Source organism: Grammomys surdaster, unplaced genomic scaffold, assembly GCF_004785775.1.
Source record: "Grammomys surdaster isolate TR1022 unplaced genomic scaffold, NIH_TR_1.0 165, whole genome shotgun sequence".
Classification (NCBI taxonomy): Eukaryota; Metazoa; Chordata; class Mammalia; order Rodentia; family Muridae; genus Grammomys; species Grammomys surdaster.
This window is the reverse complement of record NW_021604613.1, coordinates 1661207-1681729: the sequence shown is the minus strand read 5'-3', so window position 1 is coordinate 1681729 and position 20523 is coordinate 1661207. Positions and strand designations below refer to the sequence as shown.

The 20523-nt window shown below is 39.1% G+C and overlaps 1 protein-coding gene across 1 annotated transcript in view; it reads right to left on the bottom strand.

Annotated features, from left to right (window-relative positions):
- Positions 1 to 5492: 5492 nt before the first annotated feature.
- Wdr75 (WD repeat domain 75) overlaps positions 5493 to 20523 on the bottom strand; it is a 30622-nt gene continuing 15591 nt past the window's right edge. The window contains exons 9-21 of the mRNA XM_028765602.1: positions 18445 to 18603; positions 17556 to 17615; positions 17356 to 17471; positions 15997 to 16172; positions 14331 to 14488; positions 13700 to 13880; positions 12826 to 12920; positions 12060 to 12155; positions 11303 to 11472; positions 10776 to 10835; positions 8708 to 8854; positions 8338 to 8429; positions 5493 to 7971 (exon numbers count right to left, since the gene is read on the bottom strand). Of these exons, the coding sequence (XP_028621435.1) occupies positions 7770 to 7971; positions 8338 to 8429; positions 8708 to 8854; positions 10776 to 10835; positions 11303 to 11472; positions 12060 to 12155; positions 12826 to 12920; positions 13700 to 13880; positions 14331 to 14488; positions 15997 to 16172; positions 17356 to 17471; positions 17556 to 17615; positions 18445 to 18603 (1712 nt within the window). The 3' untranslated portion in view covers positions 5493 to 7769. The remainder of the gene's footprint in view (positions 7972 to 8337; positions 8430 to 8707; positions 8855 to 10775; positions 10836 to 11302; positions 11473 to 12059; positions 12156 to 12825; positions 12921 to 13699; positions 13881 to 14330; positions 14489 to 15996; positions 16173 to 17355; positions 17472 to 17555; positions 17616 to 18444; positions 18604 to 20523) is intronic.

The window sequence follows — 20523 nt, the reverse complement described above, 5'->3', positions numbered from 1 at the left end:
TACATGAATTTGGGGCAGGGGGGAATTATCAGGTAATTATGTGTAAAAACTCTTCAAAACCTTCCAGATTAATTCTTTTAAATGATTCTTTGGTTGTTGGTTGATATAAGTGATTTCATTTTGATTCTGACATCTTTCACATTTCCTTCAGGAGTTGTAGATGATGATCTCGGCTGCCCAGGGCACTGTGATCAGAATCAGTTCTAGTATGAGGAAGACAATCTCCAAGATGAGAACCAAATAGGCCAGTTGGATCCCTGTCCTTCCAAAAGGTCATATGAGGTAGATCAGAGGTCTTGCAGAGCTGTAAGGAGGACAGTGATGCAAATGATGTGGGTGGTCTACAGCTCTTGAGGCAGGACCAGCAATAGCCCCTGCATGTGAGTCATGCTCTGTACCAGGCACTCTGCAATTGCAGAAACAGTCACTTTCCTCAAGGGTGAGTGTTGGAAATTTACCTAGCAAAGTAGTATAACTTCAATTGTTTTCAAATCCTATTTTTAGTGATGGTTTTTAAACACTTTAACCTCCCTTATAACCCACCACTCACCAGAGGTAGAGGGAAAAAAAAAGATACGGGTGTGGGTTGGGGGTGTGCATCTGTTTAGAAAGGCCTTTTGGAGCAATTCCCATCTGTGTTGTCTGGAAATCAGCAGTTCAGTTCACAGGTCAGCAGTGGCAGCTAGATCCATTAGTTAACACTTCATGGATACAGTCCTGTTTGGTAGAGTTGGGATAGCAAACATGAATGAGCAACGGTGGCACTACCTAGCAGAGACCTTGGCCTCAGCCTTAACATGAATCAGCAAGAGGGACCAGGGTGGAACACCAGAAGTTCTTGGATGTGCCTCTCTCAGAGAAGTGAAGATCAACGAAGATGTGAGACCAAGCCAAGCTCAGTCATCATCACTGAATCCTATTAATACCCTCCAAACATCATGTGTCCTCCACAGGTCTTGCCTCAGTACGTGTGTCTGTCTCAGCGGACATCACTCTGCCAACCAGCCCAAAAGAAGCAGCACACCACCAGAAGATTCTCTGTGCATTTCTCTCTATGGAGTCCCAAGAAAGGGAGCTCAACAACACAATGTAAGGCAAACCAATGCATGCTTGTTGTTAGCAAAGAATCCTTCATCACATGTCCTTTTATGTGCTTGCTTTAGCAGAACATCCTTTCTCCTACGTCTGCTTCAGGAAAACACTCGTTCATGTGTTTGCCCCAGCAAAACATCACACAACTGACTACTTTTCCATTTCAAAGTAGTGTCAAGATCATGCTTTGAATTTTCAAAGCAATAGGGACCTGAAAAACTTGTCTATAAATGACAGAAAAAAAAAGGCCTTCTGCGGGCCAGGTTGAGGATAAAGTAGGCATCGTTCAACCATCATGTGCCTGATTGTTGAGGCAGAAGAGCCTGATCACTCCAACCTAGCGAGAAAGGAAATGCTCTAGGAACCTGCTTTTTCAAGACTCCAAGAATAAGGAGATTAGTGTGGTGGCAGTGGTGACTAAACCTGACTGCTCATTTAGGGGACTTGATGACTAAGGGGTGTTTTCTAGAGCCTAACAGAGCTCTGTTTGGATTTTGACTATTTTACTTAAACTTTCTGGGCCTCGATGTCCTATCCTACAAGATAAAGACAGTAAAATTACATTTTATTTATTTATTTATTTATTTATTTATTTATTTATTTATTTATTTAATTTGTATATGTATGGATCTTTTTTGCCACATGTATGACCGTGTACTACATGTGTACAATGCCATGCATGTCAGAAGAGGATGTCAAACCCCCTAGAAGTGGATTACAGATTATTATAATCTACAAGCTAGGTGCTAGAAACCACCCTGGGGTCTCAGGAAGAGCAGCCAGTGATCTTAACAGCTTATCTATCTTTTTTACCTCAGCAAGACTGGATTTTAGTTTGTAAGTATAGCTATTTCCTAAGGTAGATTTTAAGTGGTACATGATAAATCCTAAATTGACTCTGTGTACTGTCCTAATTATTGTTATATCATTGTTGTACACCAGGGACCCTTAAGCAACTTATGATGAGCCCTGTAATGAATTGTTTCATGGCTGGTCTCCCTTTTGACTCCCACCTGAGTACTCCACTGGCAACCACAATATCTTCTATATATGTCGAATGGAACCCAGTTTGATTAGGCTAGGATGATACCCAGAGGGGAATCATTGCAGTTTGTGCTAGGATTTTAGACTATTAGTGTATTCAGCAATGAATTACCATTACCAAGGCATTAGTTGCAAATAGTATTGACACAAGCTTACAGTTTCAGATGGTTAGTTTATTATGATCATGGTGGAAAGCATGGTGGTATACAGGCAAACATTGTGTTGGAGAGGTAGCTGAGAATTCTACATCTGGATTGGCAGCAGGAAGAGACACACTGGGCCTGGCTTGAGCTTCTGGAGACCTCAAAGCCCACCCCCAGTGACACATTTCCTCCAACATTACACCTACTCCAACAAGTCCACAACTCCTAATAGTGTTACTTCCTATGAGCCTATGAGGGCCATATATTCATTCAAGCCATACTGCCTAACTAAAATGTATGGACTGCACTATCCACATTTCAGGATACACAACTCTTTAATGGCTTGTTGGAATGCTGGTAGATGGAGGCAAAAATCTCTTTATATAAGAAGAGCTGTGGCAATTCATTTTCCCCATAATTGTTGAATGCTAGCAGTCTCACTCCTACTTTTTCTTTCATGCTTCTTGTGTCATTCAGTTGAGAAGGATGTCCTCAGTATTTGTCCTCACTTTCCACATGATTTCTGAGGATAGTATCATTGAGGATTTCTGATTCCAATCTTGTTCTCTAGGGGACACTTGCCATAGCTTTGTACCAAGAGCATCTTTAAGGTCACAGAACACAGGCTCAGAAATGTGGGTTTCAAAGCTGCCAGAGGCTGCAATTAAATAGCAAGACCATCCATAAAGCTTTACTAAAGGCCAGCAACTTTCGGGTGACTTTGGAGAACCACAATTTGAGAGTAAAGAAAGGTAAAAGTGATAAAAAAAAAAAAAAAGCAAGCTAGAACAACAAACTGTATAAAATGCTCAGATGAATAAGTTGTCTCCTGACACTGCATGGAGTTCCTTCTGGTATAAATGCCACTCATAATTCACTGAGCTGGCTGGGCAAGTAGACACGGATGTCTTCAAATGGTGGACAGCCATTTCTGAAGGAACAAGATGTTTACTTTCCTATGTGAAACAGAGCACAGTATCAATATTTGCATTTCAAGTTCCGTTAAGACAGGTGACCGTGGAGTGCTGGGGTTTATCAAAACCCCACAAAACAATAGGAGGAACTGTCGCACTTTCATGTCTAATTATTGCGTTTTGTGAATCCAGTGCTCTGATCTCCCATGGAGTCTCTAAGCAAAAGGCGTGTCATCTTTAAAGGTATGTAACTAAAGAGCTGTAGTTCCACAATTTACATATGTGAATTGCAACTTTAGTATGACAAAGACCAGTTTATCACTATGGGACTGGAATGGGAATGGAGCCATACTATAGGGCTCCATTTCTAATTTAATTTTGTGGTTACACAGTAGCAAAAATTACCAATGTAATTGTTGTCTGATTCTGCAGTTTAAAGGAATAAACTTTGATTCAGAAAGAAGACAGTGGCTTGCTCATGGGTTTTGAAAAACAAATTAAGAAAGCAACCTGATTAGAGCTTAGGTCTCTGTGCCTTGCTGCTTATTTTTATTTTATTCTAGTCTAGCCCCATTTTGTACACTATCAAATTCTAATTGAGGCTTTCTGCTTTGTTCTTCTTAGAGCTATTCTCCAGTGATGATCGTCACAGGTCTTAAGTCCTGTCCAGGTCTTATCACCTGTCATTTCAGTGATCCTAGTGGAATGATATAAGAAAAAAAAGTCTTGTTTCTAAACACATTCTTTAAATATATTTTTTTATTGACCTAGATTAAACAGGGGGTTATTTGCTCTTAAGTAACGAAGACTTATCTAATGTGGTACTTCTCTTACTGAGCCAATTAGACTTCATGTTTGTAATATCTTTGACATTGTAATTCTATCATTTGAAATGATCTTCTTTCTTTTTAATTTTGTTTTTATTTTTATTTACTTATTTTTAAATCAAATCGTAATTTTTACTTATTCACACAGGGGTTATAAACACAGAAAGGCAGGATGTGGGGAAGGGGATGACACCAGAGCGTGAGTGTTCAGGGGGAGTACAGATATCTTTCAGAACATGTATGGGCTGGGTGAAGGTTCAGGGGACAGGTCACTATGACTCGGCCTATGATTCACTTGTCCTTATCTAAGTTGGTATTATCTGCTAAGGCTACTGATTTACAATGTCTATGACTACTCAGGCTGGTAAATTTCCACAAAAGTTGCCTGTTTACAATAGCTTATAGCCATCTTTTTCAATGTTTTTCCACAGAGACCCAAGACTTTGTGTTAGCATACATGTATGACAGGCCTATTGCTGATTTTAGGCCTTCAGTGTGTAATCAGGGCTGCCCCTGACATCTCCTCCCTTCTCTAAGTATAGAAGGGCTGTGGTGATTCTAATCTTGAGAAGGCAGAGATAGAGGCCTGACCTCCAGTAATTGAAGGAGACCTTGTAATGGCTCCGGTCCCCCTGTTGTTGTCCAGTGAGGCATGAGGGCCATACCTGTCCCGATGTCTTTTTCCTGGAGAGGGGATACTTTTGACATCAACCCCTATGCAGTCAGGCTTGTCCCTCAGGGAACCCAGAGAGATATTTTTAACTTTTATTTATACTCTCTTGCAGTGCTTAGCCTCACAGCCTAAGCAAGAATTCAGATTGCCAGTCAGAGGGGATTCTGGGTGGCCCCTCTCTGCTTGGTCTAGGGGCAGAAGTCCCCTCTTTTAGGTTGGGTGGAGATGGGTTTTGGGAGCACCCTGGATAGAGTAACAACCTCATCTTGAGTCTCATGGTCTTCCATAGCTAACTTATGATAATGTATCTGAATAGGTTTTGCTACCAAATTATCTGTTGTTTCACAAAGTTAGTCAGCCTTTTTAAGGCCCAGGGACCAAAAGAAGTAAGCAAAAATAACCCAATTAATGGTCCCAAGATGGGAGGAAGTAGGGTTGACAACCATGGTGAGGTTGAAAACCAATTCTTGTACCAGCTCTCATCTTTCGCTTTCTTTCTGTCTTTTCTCAGGGCCTTCTATGACCTTTTTCATGCTCTAACCATTCCTGTCTTGTCTATGTAAAAGCAACATTCTTCTTTAAGGGCTGTACAGTCAAGAGCTGTACAGTTTTTTCTATTGTAAAAGAGTAAATCAAGTCCAATAAAGTCCTTTGCAATTTTGAGGGGCCTCTTCAGACAGTGAAACGAGGGACTTCTTCAGATTAGTGATGCCAATCTCTTGCTGTTTGATGTCCTTGTCAATGGCCCAAACCAAAACCCACCAAACCCAAACCCCACAAAGAATGGTGTTACAGCATATTAACAAAAGGCCTGTTTTAATAGCAACTCTCCAATAAACTTACTTTTTAACACAATTGATTTATTCTCCAGTGCATGTTATACATTACACCCCTCCACACACACCTGTCTGCAACATAACTAATGAGGAAAACAAAGCTGTCTGTTGGGGAGACTTTTACAAATGAAGGCGTCGAAGCTCAGAGAGTTTAAAGGACTTTAGCTGGTTCAATGCCAGGTTGCTCTAGTTTTCAGTTGGGATTAGCCCTCTATCTGGCCCATTTTGTGTTTAGTTCAGGTCTTTCCCAGTGACAGATAGTTGTTGTGCCTTGAGACAGTTTTATTCTAGAAGTGGTCACCATTTGTGTTTTGTCAGGCATAATTCTTGTGTTTTAATTTCACTTCTCATAGACCATCATCCAGTGCAGCCCTCCACCCTGTCAAATTAAGGTAGTAAGTAGCTGACACACTGAATTGTAAGAGGAACGCATGAGACACATGCGGCATATGTAGCCTGTGGTCTGTCCATTAGTTCCATTCAGTTCATGTACTTCTAGGACAGCTGTACTTTTCATCACAAACACAGAAGTGCCGTCCATGCCTTGGTAAAGGCAAAAGGAAAGAAGTTATTTTTGTGAGTCTTTTGTCATTGCTAATGCAGGTTCATCAGTTCTAACAGATGTTATCATTTCGCTGGTTGTGTTGAAAATGAGGAAGTTATTCATGTGTAGGGGAGGGGATTTCCGAGGAATCTCATTAATCTTTTCCTTATTTTGTTGTGAATTTAAATTTGGTTAAAAAATTAGGGCTGGAGAGGTGGCTTAGTGGTTTGAGCGTGTCCTGTTATTGCAGAAGACTCCAGTTCAATTCTCAGTATCATCATGTCAGGCTGCTTACCTGATGTAACTCTAGCTCTGGGAGAGTCAGATCCCCTCTAGTGGCCTCTGTGGGTACTGCCCTCATAACTTCCTACACCCAACAGTAATTTTAAATAGCCTTAAAACAGTGAGCAACTCATTCTTCCAAAGGGACATACGATTAATGCATCAGGCTATGAAGCAATGTTCAGTGGTACAGGTGATTTATGAGTGTCATTTCAAAAGATGCGAAGACAAATGAACCAGTCTGTGAAAACTGAGTCAGCTGACCATGGACAAAATAGTCTCTCACCCTTTGAAACACACTACAATGAAGAAATCAAAAGGATAAAAGCAGCCTATCATAAGAGCTCACACTGCATGACTCCACTGATACAAACTGTTCACATGCAGCAAATTCATCAAGATAGATTAGTGCCACCTAGCAGGCAAGGTATGGAGGTTGAAAGAAGTGGAAGGTTTGTTTTGTTGTTGGGGGTTACAGAGATGAAACTACTTAAGAGTTGGTTTCTATGTTATAGAATTCTGTAAGTATACCAGACCTCATGGAATTGTTCACTTTATATGCATGAATTAGGAGTTATATCTCAGTATAATAGATATTTTGTGTTGATAAAATATAGTCCATTTGTGTTACTATTAACATAATGCTTCTTATGCTGTCTTGTAGTGGCAAAAGCTGGGAAATACAACCAGAAGGAAATCATGTCTGGTGTGGGAATAATTCTTGGTGTCATTATTGGTAAAGCCTCTTGACTTCTGAAATCTTTTTATACCTTCAAATTAACGATAAGGGTATATGTGTCAATTACAGTCAGCTCTGTCAAAACAAAACCTACCAGAAACAAGGTTTCTTTGTGATTCAAAATAGAAATCCAGATGTGACAAATGCATATACTCTGTAACTGCTTATAACATCTGACACAAATAGGGGTTTACAAAGCTTTCTTAAAAAGACTGACCAGGAGGCTGGAGAGTTGGGCTGGTGGTTTAGACAACTTGCTGCTCCTGCAGAGGACCAGGGTTTGATTCCCAGCACCCTTATGATGGCTCATAATCATGGGTAACTAGTTCCAGGGGCTTGATGCCCTTTTCTGATTTAACAAGCACCAGAGTAGCCAGTGGTACATATACATACATTCAAGGAAAACATTCATACACAAAAAATAAAAAAATCTAAACAAACAAACATGCTTGGCCAGACCTGAGAGTAACAGGCCTATCATCCTACTGATTTAGGGGACGAGAAAGAAGAATCCCAAGTTTAGGGTTAGCCTAAGCAACTTTTCAAGCAAATAAACAAACAAGCAAATAAACAAAAGACTTTTAAATAGTTTGTCTTAAGAATAAAATAACTTTAAATTTTTTTTGGAGTATTAACAGACAGTACAACATGTCTCTGCCATGCCACAACCATGGCCTACAGAGCAGCTAGCCAGCTATAGTCTACTTTTCTGAATTTTCTCAGCTCTTTCTCTTCAGATTTTGACAGCTGATGTAGAGCATCTTCTCCCAAGTCCGTGTTATTTGTTTCCTTGGCTTTTTCAGTAAGATCATATTCTTCATCTGAATCATCACTTTCTTTGGTTCCGTCCATATCTACATCCGGAATTTCTTCAGTGCTTTGACAGAACATCAACACCGTTAGATATTTCTAAATTAGGTTTTTACTTTGTTTTTGTTTTTAAATTAAAGACAACGACCTTGAAATTCCATATAGAAAAAGCAACTCAACTCAAAACACTGTGATAAGTGCCCTTATGGAGCTCAGGCCATTTAAAAAAAAAAAAAAAGAAAAGAAAAGAAAAGAAAAAAAAAGAATTTACAAAACATGGAACTGTATCTTTAATCAGTACACACATCTCTTCCTTAGCTCTTCACAAGTATTGTATGTAATAATGTCATTAGCTACATTTCAAAGCTAAAATGCAAATATGGTGGATGACATTCCCAAACAATTCAGAAGACAAACCGTCTAGAATTCTTACCTTTTAGTCTCTTTAGACAGCAGCAGTGAGTTTACAAACAGAGAGCACAGGAAAGAAGCTGATGGCAGTACGTGGGCAGGGGTGTGAAGAAGCTATAGGCACACAGAAAAGTCACTTTGTTAAAAAGGTTACCCTTTTGACACGCTGTTGCTTCACCTCCTAATACCTTTCATTCTAAATGCCCAGCCAAATGCAAAAGGCTTCCCTGAAGAAAAACCAAACTGAAGCATATAGTACTTCCAGCTTCCTGCACTGTGCAGCCCCATCTCCTCACCCAGGCACAGGAGAGAATCACCCCGCCAAGGTTCCTTACTTGTCTGGACACAAGAGAAACCACTTTATCCCATGCTCTGCAGTACTGATCACTCACCTCAGTAATTGCAGGTATATTTTCTGTTAAGGGGAGTTGTACCAATTCATTCTCTGAAGTTTCAGTTAACTTTGCATCCTGCTGTTGTCTGTGTTTTCCCAATATAAAAGAAAATGGGGTCGTTGGCAAACTTTCTTCTGCCAGCAGCTGTATGGATATAAGAGAAGAGGAAATTATTTCAATAAAAAGATGGAAATTCTTTGACTGAACAGGTAAGTGCCAGTGAACTTATAAAACTATTCTGGTGAAAAGTTCGAAATCACATAATGTTACTCTCATGTCATAGACAAAGCAACTGATGCCCAGTGTCCCACTTTCTACATGGGAAAGCTAGTCACAGACACTAATGAGAGAACCATGGCTTCCTTGCTGGGCATTATAAAGATCACAGAAATGTTCTCAGAGGCCATATGCTCATACCAGCAAAGAACTGGGGCAAGGTTACACAGCGACAACCTGGAAGGATGCAGCAGGTTAAAGGATGAAATCTTAGTAGAATCAAGAAAACAGTATTCTAAGATAAAAGCAAGATGTGTATGTGTTGTTGGTAAATATGATACCACTGTCCACAAAACAGGCAAAAACTGAAATAGGGTACGAGGATGGGAACTAAGCAGAATTCTTTTTAAAAACAAAAAACCAAACAAATAAGAAAAGAGAAACAAAAGCCAGGGTGTGTGGGAGATGGAGTATACACCTCCTGAGTCAGTTACCCATTCGACGCTCTCCTGGGATCTCCACACTGCATGGAGAAGAAGGATGGAGATGCACAGGAAGGCCTGCCTTGACTTCTCAATTTAAACCCCAAGACACACCTTACTCATCTTCTTTTCTGCTTCCAACCCTGCTATATATCTTTGCATTTTCTAATGTACTACATGACTTATTGCTTGTTGTTTAACATCTGTATCTTCCTATAAACACATATTTTACAGACAAGGCTGTTTTGCTAACATATCCCAGTTATCTGTAATAATCCCTGGCATATAGCTGATTGTGAGTAAATTCAATGAGTTTTCAGAAGAAATTAAGCAAGCTACGGTAAATGGTCAAAAATGAAGAACATCAGAAGCTATGTAATTAGGCCACCACTTTTAAAGTGCGGAGAAAATGGTTTTCAGTTTATATTTATACTCAACTAAACAAGTAGGAAAGAATAAAGAATACTTCCCAAACTGCAAGGCCCTTTAAGTTTAGCAAGGTGATAACCCATGTTTGAATAGAACAGGCTTCACCGAGGCAAGTGTACGAACGAAGAAAGGAACTCTATGGGATCTTGTGTTGTCGTAGCGGTGAAATGAATCCCCGAGTACTGAGCACAGGTTCCAGGAGGAGCACTGTGCAGCAGATCCATAGTGCTGGTAAGCCAGACTGAAGTAAGCCATGAGTCTGTGAAAAGTTCTCATGACTTGAAAGAATACCTATGCATCTGAAAAATCCTGAAAAAAATTAATTTGGATAAATCCTGGAGTAGAATTACTAACAAACCAAAACAAAATGAAATACGCAGCATTTCATTTGCCTGGCTATGAATGCTTTTCTATGTTAAGGCAATACAAACTTTCAGCTTCAAGAACTTCAATAAATTCATCAGATAACTAAATCCAGAATGTAAACACATACTTAGAGATATGAAGTCCAAGCTAGTAAATAAAACTCTACCCACAATAACAAGATGTTTCTGTAATGATGACCTAGAGTTGTCCCTCAGTGTTCACAGAGGGCTGGTTCCAGAAAACAGTTCAGACAACAAATTCCAAGATCCTTACTGGTGTAGGTTGGGATCTCCCTTAAACATAAGCTAAGCACACTGACCCATCTACGACTGAGTGTTTAGCCAATTCCAACCACAAGCTAGGCATGGCAGGCCAACTGACTAACTCTTTAAAACAAGACTATACTTTTAGTACTCTAAACGGTAGAGGAGCAGAGCAGAGTTTACACGTATGCACTTAACAATTCCTTCTTAGAGCCCAGTAAGACATATTTGTCACAGCTGAATTCTAAAAACTAATTTTCTTTAGAAAGACAACACAGCACACACCATAAATAGATAAAGTATGCCTACCTGTCTGCTTGTTGGTGTGAGTTTCTCTTCAGGAGACATTGTACTGAATGTTAATAAGCACTAAAAAACAGATCAATTAATGGAACAAAATATACACGAGGAGGTACAAATAAAGTAAGATTATACAATGTCTTAAAATGTAAATTTTTCATTTTGATATACACATCTGCCCAAAGAAAAGATTTAAATTTCTTTGAAAGGTCCTATGGGAGTTATAAGACCATGGTTTGAGAAAAATGTAAAACCCTATAACAAAATAAAAGCCACCAGTTTCCTCAACAACAAACCAAATAGTAAAATTAGGGGAAAATGCTAATAAATTAATTAAAGTAATTTTGGGGCTCAATGCTTCCCTCTGTCAACACAAAGCTTCAAGGTGTGGGGTACAGTGCTAATGCAATCACACTCTTAACACTGCTGCACTGACACTTATTTGACCATTTCTTTTGGGAAATAAAACCTTTACAAAACAAACTTTGTAAAATTATTTCTATAAACAGGCTACCCGTTTAGAGGGAGACAGTTACCTGTGATTTAGTTAGGAAGTAAAACTGAGATCTATTTAGCCACTGGTGAGCTTCTGAGGTGAATGATTCCGGGACATCTCGTGGAACAAACACTCCCCATTGGACTTCCTCTCTGGAGACATTCTTTTGAATAAACAATGGCCTTGGCTCACTAGGTTTAAATACAAACACTAAAGGGGAAAAACAGATAAATGTCATTTTACTTGCAGAGGACATTCTAGCCTCAGGCTGGCATATCACACTAATACTGCTGCCAGCCCACAGAGTAAATGGTCCTGCTTAGACTGTTTCGATGCTGTTGCTGCTGCTGCTGCTGTTTGACAGGTATCTACTGAATGCCTAGTATGCACCAAACAGGTTAGGAATGAGGACTACAATCTGAAAATGAAAATGGTTTCTGTTCCAGAGACCAGGGAATCTGTACAAGAGACAACAGAACACTATACAAATATTTTGTCTGAAGTACCAAGAAAGAGATGCAGACATTGTCTCAGAAGCAGAGAAGTCCAGTTAACAGCCAGGGTAGACTCTGAAGCCCGAGAGGGAACTGGCTTGTGGACAAGTTCTAGAGCACGGATAACAGTCAATGTGAATGTGTATTTATAGCTGGTGGGTACGAGAGGATGGGCAGGCCCCAGATAAACAGCTGCATATGAATTTCTGACTCAAAGTCACTATGCTTCAGCTTATACTAAAATCAGTAAAAAGAAAGCCTAGGAAAAAGGCCGCATGCTATCAGAGAATGGTTAGTACTTACAGTCTGAGCCGGCTGAAGACTGAGCCACTGCAGCAACATGGTCTGAGTAAGGGTCAGGTTCCATAACTCTAACATTTAATTTTGCACTCCACTGTACTGTGGGAAAAGTGATACACTTCTGAGAAGAGGTCCAGCAAAAGCTCAAATCTTTACAACAGGTGCTCTTTATCTTCCCTGGGACAGCTCAGTGTTAGGCTTATATGGAAGGATTTATAGTTTCAGTAACAATAGATACACACTGACATTGTCTGTGTGTGTGTGTGTGGGGGGGCGTTAGTGAAGCGTGCAACAGGAAGCAGGACTGCAAAGTGAACTTCAGTATTCCTTCCACACACTGTTAGCTCACTCCGACTCGTGGCTGACGCTGTTCTGTTCTTACTAAACGTGGCTGACAGGGACTACCATCCACACTCACTAGGAAATGACACCATACCTTCTCTGTGCCCACATCAGTAAAATGCCACCAAAGCCTCATCTTTCAGGACTACCTTGACAGACTACCTTCAAATATTACACAGTCTGAGATCCTGCATACAATCACCAGAGCTCTTCCTCAAGTTGTGAAGATACGTGTGGATCCATGTGCCCTGAGCACAATGGGCACATCTGCAACAATATTTACAGTCTGCAACTCACTACCAGCCACTGATTTAAAACTTTTGGTCAAGCAAAAAATTATATATTGTAGGGATAAAGATATGAAACCAGGAGGGTCCTTAATTCCTAAAAGGTCAAAGTCTAACTGCTGCACCCCACTTGGGCTTACTTGAACAACTGAGCAGATTCCAACAGCAGAGAATATCCTTCTCAGTAGTGCCGAGAAGATACTTTGAGCACGTCAGTCTTCCAAAGCAAAGGTGCCTAGGTCAAAATCACATCAAAGATGAACTCCAGGCTTAGACCACTACATTTTAGTTCTACCCAATACAGACTCGTAAGCAGGCATAGCTTTATTCTTTTTGTGTTTCTAGTTCTAACAGCAATGGAAAAGGTGCTAAGCCAATAGAAAGGGGTTATGTAGGTTCTTGTATTTCTTTAGGAAAACAGGTATAATGCTATGATCAATTCTCTTAAATACTCTATCATGTAACAATCCATGCAACACAGAAATATACATACATACATACATACATACATATCATGCCACTTAACAAAACCTTATTTTATCCTTTTTACCTACAAAAGGAAAATTTGTACTCAGAAATTTTTACAAAGCAAGTTCAAAATCAGACATATTTAAAATGAGATGAAATTAGTCACCTATTATTTTGTCCTCAGGTCTGGGAACCAGAAGTATTGGTTTGAGTATTACATTGTATTTTTAAGGGAATGCATGTCAGGATCAACCAAGGCTAGCATAGCCTTAGTTTCTACACAATACCCCCATGAAAGTTTTTCCCTATATTGAACAAAGCTGGGTACAAAACGTTCAATGTTAATCCTAGTTTAAGAAATGCTTATAAGCTGCTCATTAACTCACAAGTTACAGTTTCTCAACATTTTGATTAATTTCTTACCCTTATTTCCCAGCAAACTATAGATTATCTCTTTGAGGAAAACATACATTATTTGAAGCTTAAAGGCTTTTTAAATTAAAAATACATACATACATTGGTAGCAATACAAACTAATTTACCTACCTTATTTTCCCAGCTCGTTGGCAAAATGTACATTTCAGTTCCCATGTTTCTGAGTCCCATATTGTAACTATTTCCTCAAAACTAACTGCTAGTAAGGAGCCATCTTCAGAGAAACAGCAATTGGTTGCTTGATACTTATGGTAACTACCCACAAAGTCACAAGTCCAGCCAATGGCTTTTTCTGTAGAAAAAGAAACCATAACAAAATTGGTATAAATATGAAATAATGTTGAGAGACAGGTTATAAGCAGAAAAAGTCAAAGAAAAGAAACATAACAAAAACCCAGATTCCCCAAAACTGTTCTAAATTAAAAGTGTAACCTACTGACTGGTATTTTTCTCCTTCCTGGAGACCTTGAGCTCCCTCTAGTGGAGAGGAGGAGATCTAGTGGCAGGAACCCTTTAAACTGCACCAAGTGAACACAAAATGCCCACCCACTTCCCCAAAGCACAGATTCTGGTAGAAATGTATGTAAAAATTTAATATAAAAAATAGTCGTTGAAATTAAGCAACAGTTTACAGACTTTAACAAAATGGAAAACACTTTCTCAAAAAAAGGACATAGATGCTGATATAAATATACCACTTCTTAAAACTAATTTTTAAACACAATCTACTGAGTGAACTTACTGTATATATCAGAGTCATCTGTTAATATCCACACTTTGAAGTGGCCATCTTTACTAGCTGTGACCAGTACGGGTTTTTCATAGTTTTCTGCATTATTGAAGCAGAGAGCTGTGATGTGGTCATCATGTGGCATGGTGATCTTTGTGTTAAGAACAAACCTAGTTGAAAGGAAACCACGAGTTCATTCTCAGAAAAGATACGGTACACTAACACTCTGCACATCATGCAATATCTTCAAAATGGGCAACAGAACTTAGAGGTCTGGCTTCTTCTAAAAACAGACCAAAGAAAAACAAAACGAATGGCTGTGAAAGGCTCCATTTATATTGTGAAAACATGAAATAAAAATGACCTACTCAAGAGGGAGTACCAATAGGAATCACTTAATTCTGGGCCTCTTTTCTCATCTGTGAAATGTGGAGCAAAGGCTTAGTGTAAATGTATATTTTAGTCACCTGATATAATTGTCGTACTGTCTTAGTCGGCTAGCCTACGCCTAGTCATGGAAGTGTCTTACCTAGGCCTAGAATGTTTTCAGCCTCTGAAACTTTCTGCTAAACAAGTTCACCCTTCCTATTTCTTTCTGAACTCTGGCTGACTGGTTCAACTCAGCTGTTCTGGTTCAAATCTCCTCTCCAAGCTGACTGATTCAATCTGGCGTCTTTCTTGGCCTCTGACATTTTGTTCTGCTTGGCCTCAAACTAACTCTAGAGCAATCTGTTCTAATCTTTTGCTTCATTCCCTGGTTGGTCTGCCTTCACCTGTTTCTAACTTGTTCTCTTTCTGCAACCCTGTCTCTATACAATTGTCCTAGTAAAACTGCCTCCTACCTCTTTTCTCTCTGTCTCCACATGGCTTTAAGTAGCTTCCCTTTCCTCTCTCTTCTCTTATGAGGTCAGTATATCCTATCACGGTCAAACATGGGTGCTTTCATTTACAAACTAACTTTACCCTCACTGCTTGGGATTAAAGGAGTGTACGAAGGGCCTGTCTGTATTCCTGCAGAGGGATTTAAAGGTGTGTGCTAAGGCACACTACAACTAGAAACAGGTTTTTTTCAGTAAATAACACAATCTTGGGATTCACAGTGTGATCAAATATCCTGCAATACCTTAGGTTACAATATTCCTTAGAAATGTATCAAGCCAGGGTTGGTGGGGCATGCCACGAATCCCAGCATTTGGGAGGCAGAGACAGACAAATCGAAATTTGAACCAGCCTGGTATAGAGAGCAAGTTCTAGAATAGCCAGGGCTATGCAGAGTCCTTGCCTCAAAATCAAAACAAAACAAAAAACTGGCACAAAGACTCAATGAACAGTTCTTCAAAAAAGCAGTAGGTGCTTATCCGAACATGAGACACATGTCTATACTCTCTCTTGACAGTGTTGGAAGGACCAGGGCACATTTGAATTCTAATTCTGGATTTGCCTTGAAATGTATTATGTTGTTGGGTTACTACAATTCTTTCTCATGTTTCATCTTTTATGTGATGACATGGCATGACCTACATCTCATCAATGCTTTCTCAAAACAGAAAGCTAAAATAAAGCTTTATTTCTAGAATGATACCACAAGCCCCATATCTATATGTGTCAAAATGCAACAACAGAAACACTGACGGTTTTAACGATAAAACAAAAACTCAGCCGAGTGAGGCAGCCGCACCCTTGGGTTTTCTTGCTGTAGCTCCACAGTTTCATCTGCAGCTCCAGTTCGTTCTCACTTTCCTGCCGTTGTTCGACTGTTGCCAACCAAGTACCAGAGCAGCCGAAGGCGGCCTTCGTTAGTTCAATTTGGATTAGACCCTCATCATTGATGTACTCTTGCTGTATGATATCTAGCTGACAAGTTTAAAAAGTCCAAAGTGTTATTAATATAAACATCTTCTATTTACAGTCCTATTATTAAGAAAATCTTTATAGAAAACCTCAGGGCTAAATTATCTATTACTTCAAAGAGTAAAAAATAAAAATAAAAAGAGATAAGCAATGGTCCAAGAAGACTAGCTTTCTATTTATAACTGATCCTTTAATCCCTTAAAATGGGTTTCCTCGTGTTTGGTAACAAAATAAAGTGGCTACTATTGATTGAAGAGCCCTCATATGAAAACTACAGATCCAAAATGTTGCAGATTTTTTTTTAATGTTGACAATGTTCACAAAGATGTAAGAGATATTTTGGGACTAGGACCCAAGGCCAGCCTATGGGTGATTTTATCTAATGGTTTTAGCATTGTGCTATGATACGTCTTCATATGAAGTTAGACATGCATGTGTGGTGTCAGGGAAGTGTTCAGAATTTTTAGATCTGGGAACACTTAAGTCTTTGGATTTTGGCTAGGGGTGGTGGTGCATGCTTTTAATCCTAGCACAAAGGCAGGCAGATCTCTGAGTTCAAGGCCAGCCTGGTCTATAGAGTGAGTTCCAGGACAGTCAGGGCTACACAGACAAATCCTGTCTCCAAAAACCCAAACAAATAAAAAAGACTGTATTTTGAGATTAGAGATGCCCAACCATATTAAGTGTAGTAAGTGCCCTTTCAGTAAATGTAGTGGGGGAGGGAGCTGGTCTTTTTATTAAGTGTAGTAAGTGCCCTTTCAGTAAATGTAGTGGGGGGGAGCTGGTCTTTTTTCAAGTTTATAGGATATGGAAAGAAAGTTAGCTTCCATGACAGTCATCTATAAAGAAGCACAAGAAAAGTGACTGCATTTTTATTGCAAGAATGCTGACGTACTGTTTAATCTACACTAAACTTTAGTGTCTGTATGTTAGACAGTTTTACCACACAGCAGACCCAGATTTGTACTGTCAATCCACACATGCTCAGCCCTTTATCACTGTGTCTCAGAACACATGTGTGGGCAGCACCAACTGCATTAAAGTAATCGCAGACATTATCAGCTGTGTTCAAGGACGAATGCACAGGATCAAGTACTAGGAGTTTCCAAATAACCCACACAACCTCAGTTGTACTATAAAAGCCTTTCATCTGTTTTAAAGCTTAGTTTATGAATTAAAATCTTACATTATATAACTGCTTATCACCCTGGAGAGAATAAAACTGCAGGTGACCAGGCTTTCCATTCAAAACTAAAGCTTTGGTTCTTGGGTCAACCATCAAACCAGTAGATACACTCCTATCTGCAAAAGAAGCAACAGACGGTGGTTAAAGAGCAGCAGTCATTCATCAGCTGCAGGGTCCCTATCCAGTTGAGTCTACAGTACCTTTTACTAGGCCTTGAATTACGGCAGATGCATCAAGATTTCGGTGAATAACTGTTATCTCTGTTAAAACAGGGAAGAAAATAAACATGAGAGGTCAGAATATTAAGGTGACAAGGATCAGATCTTTATCTTACTTAATGTGCCAGAATACAAGACAATCCAATAAGTTCAATTAAATCAGTGTTACTAGAAAATCAAAACTATAGTTTACAAGTTAGTTGAACAATTATGAATGGGGATATAAGTTTCTATTAAAGTCACTAACCTTTTCTTTCAAATTATGTGTGTTCACATGTGTCTGTGTGTATGTATATGTATGTGCATGTGAGTGCAAGTGCTTGTGGAAGCTACACAAGGACGCTACGTTCCCACACTGGAGCTGTGGATGGTTGTGAGCTGCCTGGTGTAGTGCTAGGAACTAAGTAGGGATCTTTGCAAGAGCCGTGCATCTATTAATCCCTGAGCTCTCTGTAGCCCAACTGTTAATGTATACGGTGATCTCGGTGAGGAGAAATAGGAAGAGAAGGTAGGGAAGAACAGCAAACACCTTGGCTTCATCACACACTGCAGAATTCATTCCAGCGAAAAAGCTCCCAGCATTCGTGTGAATATGTCATTAGTTATGAAAGTGCGAAGGCCCACTTAAAACCCACCTTCCATTTTAAAAGATTCTGAAAATATAACTGGCACAGCAATAAACACATTTAGCTTTATGTTTTCATAAAAATAATTTTGAAAATGATAGATCTGGTGACATCTGAGGCTAGAAAGGAGTAAAGAAAAAAACATACATTAAATCTCTACTATTTTCAACTAGTTTTAGGTCCCTTTATTTCCCACTCAGAATCTGGTTAGTCAACTGTAACACCTCCTCACAATTTAGACTTACTGTTATCAGAGTGAGAAGTACAGAACAAATCTCCCGCAGGTGAGACAGAGATGTGCTCAATAGAAGATCCTAATCGAGGAAGAAATTCTTTGTTCTTCTCTGATCCGTCTCGCCACTCCACAAGCACACACTCCCGCCCACCACTCAGCAGACTGGTGCCTTTGCAGCCAAAGAAATAAAAAATGGCAGAGATTGAAGTAAAACAAAACAAAACCACACATATAAAAACAAGGCAAATATATTCAACACTTAAGCAATCTCTCTGGAACTTAACAAAAGTGCCTTCATATCATTTTAACTGGTTTTATTTATTATCTTTAAGTTTTAGTTTACTTTTAATTGACACAGCTGTACATACAGACAGGGTACAATATGATGTTTATATACATATATAGTGTAACACTCAAATCATGTAACTTGAACAACTACCACTTTTTTACCGCATTTATCTATTCCTTGTGATGAAACAATCAAAATTTTCTTTTATAGTTTCAAGTAATAACTATAGCTACCCCATTGTGCAACACAGGAAACCAAGCAAAGATGACCTACACATAAAATATTTGTCAATTACAAATCTGATAAGGGATTAATATTTATAAAATATAAAGAACTCAACTAATTCAAAAGCATGAATAATAAATTGAAGAATGAACAAAACAACCTTATTAGACATTTTCCAGAAGATACAAATAATCAACATGTATATGAAAAAATCCTCCACATTAGTAACTATTAGAGAAATCCATACAAATATCCAAAATGAGGCAGACTGTGACCAGGCATTCTTAGATACAGTCATTACAGAAACAATGTCTATATTGCACTTAGCAAGCTCACTCTGGTATACATCCAAGTGAAATGAAACCAGAATACTACAGCAAGTAACTTATTACCATCACACAACAAAACTCAGGCTCAATATTATCAACTAGGTATGATCAGCCCAGATAAAGGAAAGGACTATTTACAACACTCCAGTGTCAGCAGCTCTGGGAGGAGATGATAGGATTTAGTATTGTAAAGTTTATAGTGTATATTATTGTATGCTCATGATCATTCCTTGCCATGAGATGCCATGAGACGGGCAGAGACCACAATATAGAAAAGAATGAAGAAAAAGGGTAGATTAGATTAGGAGAGAACAAAGATACTACGTAAAACATACAAATAAATATACATACACCAGCATCCCAAAACCACACAGTTGTCTTTTTGGAGGTGAGTGAAAAGAGAGTAAAGAAGCTAAATAAACAGCCACAGTTTTTCATCTGTAGAGTTAAATCCTCTTCTTTCTGTTTTGTTTCAATCCTGAGGTCATAATAGAACTCTTGGAGACACTAGGCATCGTTCCCCAAATCCTAAGCTTCGTTAGGCTGATTTTACCTTCTACTTCCTATGCTCTGAAGAGCTAACCCTAAGTGAATCTGTAAGCACCCAGAGCATATTATGTCCTATTAAGTCTCCTGGAAGAAAGAGAGAAGGACAAATCACTTTCCTGCCTTCCTTCAAAGGCACATGATTGTCCCTAGCATGTTATCAGAATACAGACATAGCTTTCAGCACATGGGCCCAAGGGTGCTAAAAGTAAAAGGCACAATATACTATCTGTGTCTTTTAAAGAGAAAATTTCAAAGAGTTTTTTTTTTTTAAGTTCTTCCTGTGTCTGTTATACATCCAACAAGGTCTGAATTTGAATTTAAAATAGGGAATACGTAAGCAGGCAGTCTGTCAGTTAAGAACAAGAGCTTCTAAATTACATCAAGGTTGAACTTCTACTTAATAGCCAGTGGACTTTGTTAGTCACTACCTTAAACACTTCTCACCTCCTTCATCTGGGAAAGGAGAGTTAATGACACACACGTCACTGACCCAAAGACAGATGGCAGAAAGCCCTGGCAGTATTTGCATCCAATAAATGGCAGCAGCACTACCCACTATAACTATATAACTATAACTATATAACTATAACTATAAGTCATAAGACTTCTTCAAAACTGGGGTATACTGCACACAGGCTCTTCATGTCAGGAAAAGTGAGCACAGCTGTAGACACTGGAATCTTGCAAGGTAAATTAC